Source organism: Trachemys scripta, chromosome 1, assembly GCF_013100865.1.
Source record: "Trachemys scripta elegans isolate TJP31775 chromosome 1, CAS_Tse_1.0, whole genome shotgun sequence".
Classification (NCBI taxonomy): Eukaryota; Metazoa; Chordata; order Testudines; family Emydidae; genus Trachemys; species Trachemys scripta.
This window is the reverse complement of record NC_048298.1, coordinates 15,898,326-15,906,117: the sequence shown is the minus strand read 5'-3', so window position 1 is coordinate 15,906,117 and position 7,792 is coordinate 15,898,326. Positions and strand designations below refer to the sequence as shown.

The 7,792-nt window shown below is 43.5% G+C and overlaps 1 protein-coding gene across 3 annotated transcripts in view; it reads left to right on the top strand.

Moving 5' to 3' along the window:
* Window positions 1-238: 238 nt before the first annotated feature.
* Window positions 239-7,792, top strand: part of CDNF (cerebral dopamine neurotrophic factor) — a 30,091-nt gene continuing 22,537 nt past the window's right edge. For all 3 annotated transcript variants that reach the window (XM_034765277.1, XM_034765270.1, XM_034765260.1), the window contains exon 1: window positions 239-373. In XM_034765277.1, coding sequence (XP_034621168.1) covers window positions 250-373 — 124 coding nt within the window. In that variant the 5' untranslated portion in view covers window positions 239-249. The remainder of the gene's footprint in view (window positions 374-7,792) is intronic.

Below are 7,792 nucleotides of genomic sequence, written 5' to 3'. Positions count from 1 at the left end.
GCTCGGCCAATCACATTCCGCATCTGCTCCCCGGCGAAGCTACCGTTAGGACCAATCGCAGAGACAGGGTCAGATTTCTCCCTCGTGCTTCCGGGGCCAGACCAGGCGGCTAACCGCCAATGAAAAATCGAGCGGTGTTCGTCGTCACCGAGCATAGCAACCCAGGCACTTTTTTCCTCCTGGCAGCCCCGCCCGGGAGGAGGGAAGGGGGCGGGGTTATTCGGCCGGGTCTCGTCTCGTGCCAGCACCATGCAGCAGCAGCCCGCACGCGCTGTGCGCAGCCCCTGTGCTGGTCTGGCCCTAGCGCTCCTGTGCACGGGCCCCTGGCTCGCTGCCGCCCTTGCCCCGTGGGGACATGAAGCTCAGTGCGAAGGTGAGCGGGGCAGGGAGACTGGGGGCCGCTTGCCTTGCTGCACCGTGTGCTGCTGCCCTGTGCATCGCCCCCGTGCTATAAATAGCTGCATCCCCGTGGCTGCTCTCCTCTGCGTGGCTGCGCAGACGCTGCGCCTTGTTCCTAATGGCGTTTCATTAACAATATAACAATCATTATCCGTGTGTGAGCCCCCCCCCCCGAACTGGTTAATCCACAGTGGAAAATGCAGCCCCATGCATGGCCCAGCCCCCCTCTCCCTCCGACCTCTTCAAAGTGCTTTGCAAACGTTGATTCCTCCCAGCTCCCCGGTGCAGATTTGCCTCCCCTGGTTTGAATCTGAGAAGTCAGGCTAGTGTTAAAGAGGTTATGGGGCGGGCTACGCTGCCTGTAGGGTGACCAGACAGCAAGTGTGAAAAATCAGGATGGGGGTGGGGGGTAATAGAAGCCCATATAAAAAAAAGCCCCAAATATCGGGATTGTCCTATAAAATCAGGACATTTGGTCACCCTAGCTGCCTGGCTCCTACTCACTTGCTTTTTGGAAGTGCTTAGCCAAAGATCCCATGAAAGTACAGTGGGAGCTATCTGTGCTCGCTCAGCAACTTTGGAAATCGGGTCAGACATGGCAGACAGACTGGTGTCTTACACAAAGGTCCCTTGTCTTCGCTCCTGTTGCTCTAGAGCAGGGATTTTGAATGCTGCTTACATAGTTAATTATACTTCAATGTTACTGACAAATGGTAGTGACTGCGATCCCAAGGGAGTCTGCTGAGGTCACTAAATTAGGGTGAACTGCAAAGAATGGGGCAGGCAATCCCCAAAGCTGATGGATATTCCAATATTTAGATTTACCAAGCCACCACAAAGCAGCTTCCATTATACCTCACTGATTACTCAGAAGTCAGCAACACAGTCCCCTTAAAGTAACCCAGCCTCAGGCATCCACCTAGACACTCAAGTCAGGTATGATGATTTCTGAAAATCTTATTTCATCATATAAAAAAGTTTCTACCAATCCCAAAGGATTGGACACATTACCTCCCAGCCAATTCTTATGAACTAAAATTTATCAAAAAAGAAAGGGGAGAGAGTATGGTTAAAAGATCAATGTACATACAGACATGAGTTCAATTCTTGAGGTTCAGATTCATAGCAGAGATGGTGAGCTTTGTAGTTGCAAAGAGTTCTTTTAGAATGTAGTCCATAGATTATAGTCCAATATCATATCCAGGGTGTTCCAGTTTAACTGGGATCTCAGTCTTGCAACTCAAACTTCCCCTGATGAAGCTTAAGCAGATATGAAATGACAGGATCAGGACCAAGGATCTTTTATACAATTTCAGGCCGCCTTTGCTAGGGAGTCCCTTGGCTTACAATAGGAAATCAGGGCAACTTTGAAGTAGGTCCATCACCTGTACTTAGCTACACAAATTAACATAAGGCAATTGCCTGTTTTCCCACCATTCGCAGATGATTGGCTATACATTTCAAAGAGAGATGAATACAAGATATCCCATGTTTACAGTTCATTTAAATGTTAAAATGTTCTTTTGATCTCTGAATTAACAGAATACAGCATAGACAGGGACTGTTTGATTACATTATTGACCTCTACCAATATATATGTTTTTAAGGGTTGAATTTGAGTCATTCATTCTGCAAGACGCTTAACCCTTTCTGGTCATGCGTCACAGGTAGAAATTGAGGTTGGAATTCAGTTGTCAAAATTAAGGCTGCAATTTCATGGAGCCAGGCCTCCATTTATTAGAGGGCTTTTTTATAAGCACTGGTTGCTCTGGCCTGTTATACTTGGCCATTGATGGAGAAATAGAATAAATAAAACAAAATATTGGCCACCTTTTAGGCATCTCTGCCTGGATCCATGTGGCTCTGTCCGTTACACCAGGTTGTGTATCTGCTTGATTTAATGGGATCAGTGTGAAAGGCTGTAGAAAATACTTAATGTTACAAATATTATTTATAATGAACCCCATAAATATGCTAACCACTGTGCAAATATACAAGACATAGTCTCTGCTTCTAAGAACTCACAATCTAGCGGTCAAGCAACAGGTGAAGGGTAGGGCAGAGGGATAAAACATACAGTGAAAGTTTTCTTCATGCCTCCTCCCTCCCCATTATGTTAGTTAATGGCTTGTAGAAGGGAGTCTTAAGGAGGGGTTGACAAAGAGCATTTTGAGCATAAAGAGGTACTGTGGGAAAAGAGGACAAGGGGGTCAAGACTGGTATGTGCACAAGGTTGCAAAAGTTGGAATTGGCACGCAGTTGGGACTGTCGTTGACAATCGTAAAAATAACCCCTCCACCCAGTTAAGTGAGATTCTTTGTGTAACGATGGCAAAAATTTGACTCAAGTCACACCATTTTGCCATCATGTCTCTCCTTGCTTGTAGCTTATGAAACTGTGGCTCATCTCTGCCACAGATGTACAATAATATGTGCTAAGTAAAATGTGTAAATAAAATTTTCTAACCTACCATCTGTGGTGGTGTGAATTTTCTTTAAAAGCTCTTATCTCTCACTGTACAGCCCCTTGTTTTCTCTAGGTCCTGTATGCTAAATGTACACACAATCTGTACATAAACAGTAGATGAATGTTGATATGATGCACGCAAAATCTTTTTCTATCAGCTTTTCTTCTTGCAGTAAGATGGACATGGTGACACGCCAGTACTGTTCGGCAACGGAAAACAAATATAGCTCCCCAGAGCCTATGTATGTGTGTGATGTTTTAGAACACGCTTGATTTAAATGGAATGTGTCAACTAAAAATTTTAGGCCCGTTTGAATCTTTTTTAAACAAAATCCAAATTGTAAAATAAATATAAATGTTTTATGCTCTAAACACTTTAAAAATGAAAACCTCAATTACCATGAGCCCTAAATGGAGCATTGTATTAGTACACGAGAATTGAGGCCCTGATCCTGCAAACCATTCCCATGCAAAGGCCCAAGCCAGTGTGGTTCCCCAGAAGCCCAGGGGTTTGCCCATGTGGAGCAGGTTTCAGGATCAAGATCTTAAGTGTTATACTGCAGTGTGATAATAGCATGGTGCTAATGCATGCCAACCAGGAAGTGAAATTAAGCAATCTAATTTCACAATCCAAATGGACTAAAAAGCTACAAGTACCATAACTGGTGAAAAGTAAATGGAATTTTAAGAATTCTTTTGTCTTTAACCATCTGAGATGGTAACAGTAGCATAGGCAAAACATTCTTTTAAACATTTTACTTTCAACAAGAAAGTGGCGCACCATTACTTTAATCTCCGGGCTACTGTAGTAGAGCACAGTGACAGACTTCTCAGTGCTGCCATTCCATTGACAAGTTATTACTTCAGAAGGTGCATGGGCAGCTCTGGAGCTTCCCTGATCCTGGGACTTACCTGGCACATGGGGCAGCTAGCAAGTAGTTACATTTAAATAAGGAAAGTGGGAGAGATGCCCAGCTTGCAATAGCAACGTATTGTAAGTGTATTAAAGGCTTAAAGGTGTCCACTCTCCTGTCTGGGGGAGGAGGGATGGTCAGGAGAGCATTGGATTGGGACTCAGAAGATCTGGGTTAAATTCCTGGCTCTGCTACAGAATTCCTACATGCCCATGACAAATCACTCGCTGGGTATGTCTACACTGCAACTGGAGGTGTGATTGCAGCACATGTAGGCAGACCCAAGCTAGCTAGATCAAAGCTAGCACGAGTGACAATAGCAGTGGAACTGTGGGGCGGCACGTGCAGCAGCTGCTCACGAATGTACCAGGGGTCCTGGGTGGGTGGGGCTAGGCCATGCTGCCATGGCTTCACTGCTGTTGTTACTCAAGTTGGCTTGGATACCAAGCAGTGAAACTGCAGCAGTGCGGACTAGCTGCTAGAGTCACCAGGGTCCCAGGTGGGCTCATACAGCTTGTGCTGCAGTGGCTTCACTGCTCTTGTTATTCAATCAAAGCAGGCTCGGGTATGTCTACCCCTGCTGCAATCTTACCTCCCCAGTGCAGCATAGTCAGACCCTAAGATTCAGTTTCCCCTCTGTAAAATGGACACAGTAGTACTTCCCTCTGTCATAGGGTTTCGTGAACTAAAATTCATAAATACTTGGAAAATACGGTGACCAGATGTCCCGATTTTATAGAGTCAGTCTTGATATTTGGGGCTTTTTCTTATATAGGTGCCTATTACCCCCCCCGCCGCCACCCCGTGTCCCGATTTTTCACCCTTGCTATTTGGTCACCCTATTAGAAGATGTTCAGATACTATAATGAAGGAGTCACATGTGTCTCTGAACAGAGGCATTCAATTTCCTTTAAGTCTAGAGAGATCTTACACTGAATTTCAGGGAGGTAGAGTTTTAGCCAAGAGTTCTGCTGAAATCTGTTAGTTCAACTCCTCAGACGGCCAACTATCAGCACCAGCCTTCAGTATAAACTACTGATGGCAGCTACTGAGCAAAGCAAACATTTCCCAGTCTGCAGCTTGCAGACCTGTTTCCTTCCTCAGTAGCTAGACCTGTGGGGGAGATCACACAAGTCACCACAGACCTGCATAATCTCCAGTCCCCCTCCCAGGAGTGGGAGGCAACTCATGGCAGGATTCTTCCCATCTGGCACATTGGCGCTCCACACATTCAAAGGCCAGACCTGCCAGCGAGATGCACTGTTAGCACACCGTGAGCTCCTCTACTGTAGGAATCCAAGCTACTACTGCACTGAAAGCCCAAGCTCAGCCTGAAACGCTGAGATTCAAAGAGCTCCCCCTCGGATTTCAGCAGGCTGGCCTGTACCTGTAGTAAAATCACAGTGATAAAAACAAGCAGAAACATCTGTTAGATATTTAGCTAGGAAGCAAAGACATGTATGCAATGCCCAGCATCAGTGGTGTAGTGGTAAAAAAAGAAGCGGGCAAACTAATCTAACCTAAACACCATATTCCACAAATGAAAGGCAGGTAAACTCAATTTACCTGAATTTACCTTTGACTGTACTACTGCCCAGCATGCTGCTGGTGCTCAGTAAATAATATATGCTTTAAAATGTCCCTGGGGGGTAAAAGAACCCCTTTTAATTATCTTTTGCATGTGCTGCCTTAATTCCTGGAAAATTAAGCTTGTAGGAGGCTGTGGATCACAGCTGTATCATCACGGTCTGTGCTCTTGTCAGATCCCAGGAGGTAAGCAGGAGCAAACTGAGTCAATACTTAAGAAACCCCCAGGGTAAATCCAGATGCTGCAGGAAATGGTGTTGGTGAACCAGTAGGTGGCACTTTCCCCTCTGAAAAAAGAACGAGGAATCCTTGTGGCACCTTAGAGACTAACATTTATTTGGGCATAAGCTTTCGTGGGCTAAAGCCTACTTCATCAGATGCATGCAGTGGAAAATACAATAGGAAGATATATATATATATACATACACACACAGAGGACATGAAAAAATGGGTGTTGCCATACTAACTATAACAAGAGTAAAATCAACTGTTGGAAATGGACCATCCTGATTATCACTACAAAAGTTTTTTTTTCCTCCTGCTGATAATAGCCCACCTTAACTAATTACTCTCATTATAGTTAGTATGACAACATCCATTTTTTCATGTCCTCTATGTATATATATCTCCCTACTGTTTTTTCCACTGCATGCATCCGATGAAGTGGGTTTTAGCCCACGAAAGCTTATGCTCAAATACATTTGTTAGTCTCTAAGGTGCCACAAGTATTCCTGTTCTTTTTGCTGATACAGACTAACATGGCTACCACTCTGAAACCTTTCCCCTCTGAGTTAGTACAGAACCAAATTCCTCACTGTGTTATTAGGAGCATCATGCTACTGGAGGTGCTGGCTTTTTGAAGAGATGTAAAACTGAGGTTCTGATCACTTGTGATCATGAAAGTTCTCATGGAAGTTTTTATAAAATTAGGGCTATTAACCTCCCCCGACCTCCCAGCTAAATTCCATACAGTGTAGCTACATTCTGCCTACGTCAGAATACTTTCTTCCGTTTCAGATGGACATAGGGGTACTCTTCATTTCCTGTCCTAAACTGTTGTGTAGTGTGTATGTTAAACTGCTGCTCCCCAGAGTTGGATGGATTTCAGTGGAGTGATAATTCTCAGAGCACTTTGGATGAAAAATGTGATATAGTTGTAAGGTATAATAACAATATTACATAGAGCTTTTCATCAATAGATCTCAAAGCGCGTTACAAAGGAAGTCATTATCATTATCCCCATTTCACAGTTGAGGTAACTGGGACACAGAGAGGGGAAACAAAGTGATTATTAAATACTTTATAAAATCTGCCATTAGTGAATTAGATCCATTAGTGAATTAGATGCATTAAATATTTTGGTTAATTAACGATAACTTGAATAGGATTTTTTTTATGAGCGGGGTGTCCAATGATACTAGATCATCAATCTTGCACAACAGCAATTAAAAAAAAAAAAAAAAAAGGATTAATGCAAAGCTTTACAAGCAAAATCTCTTGAAGGGATGTGTTATTTCCTGTAGGTGGCATGAACATATCATACAATTACCACCCGATAAGTCTTTTGCAGCTTGGAGACTGTTTGGCAGGTTGGTGATTTTGCAGTAAAGTTTTAAGCATTGGCAAAGCTTGGTGCCAAAGGGTTTATTAACCAACATCACTGGGCTTTTTGTTAGGTTTTTTACATAACAAACACCTATAAAATTCCCTTTGCTGTTGTCCAAGAGTTGAGTTGTTGCTTTTCTTCTTTTTCCTTGAAAGGACATGGATAGCCTGGTAAGTGGTAACCACACCTCCTTTATAATACACTGAGTCACAAGTTTTAGTCACTGAAATGGAAAAATTCTATTGTCTGACAGCCTGAGACAACCAAAATCCAGACCTGCAACAAGAGTCATTAAATGACTGTCCCCTAGACAAAGCTGCTTTCCTGCACCGAACAATCCTGGGATAATTGACCAGTGAATCCAACTGATTTTGTTTGCTTGTAAACAGCACTGAACTGAATAAAATAATCAATGACTTGCTAAATCCCTTCTCTTGCTCCATTCAGTCAACAGCTCCCTGCCTAATTCTTCACTTTGGAAAGAGCGCACATGGCTAACTACACAAGGCCACCAGGTTATCGTCCATATTTCCATACTTTATAGCTAGACTTGAGACCTTTGGACAAGTTACCATTTAAAAAAAAACCCGTTTGTAGCAAATCATCATATTCATGCACACATTGGATTATCCTCAGGGGCAGATACCAGGATGATGCAAATAAAATTACACCTGCACTCCACATTAATAAAACAAAAGAACAAATAAGCAGCATGTTCCCCAGATTACCCTACTGGAAACTTCAATAGACTCCATTAAAATCATTCAAGTAGTCACTGGCAGCTTCTGCTGACCTCTGGTAGTTCTTACTGGAGGATCAA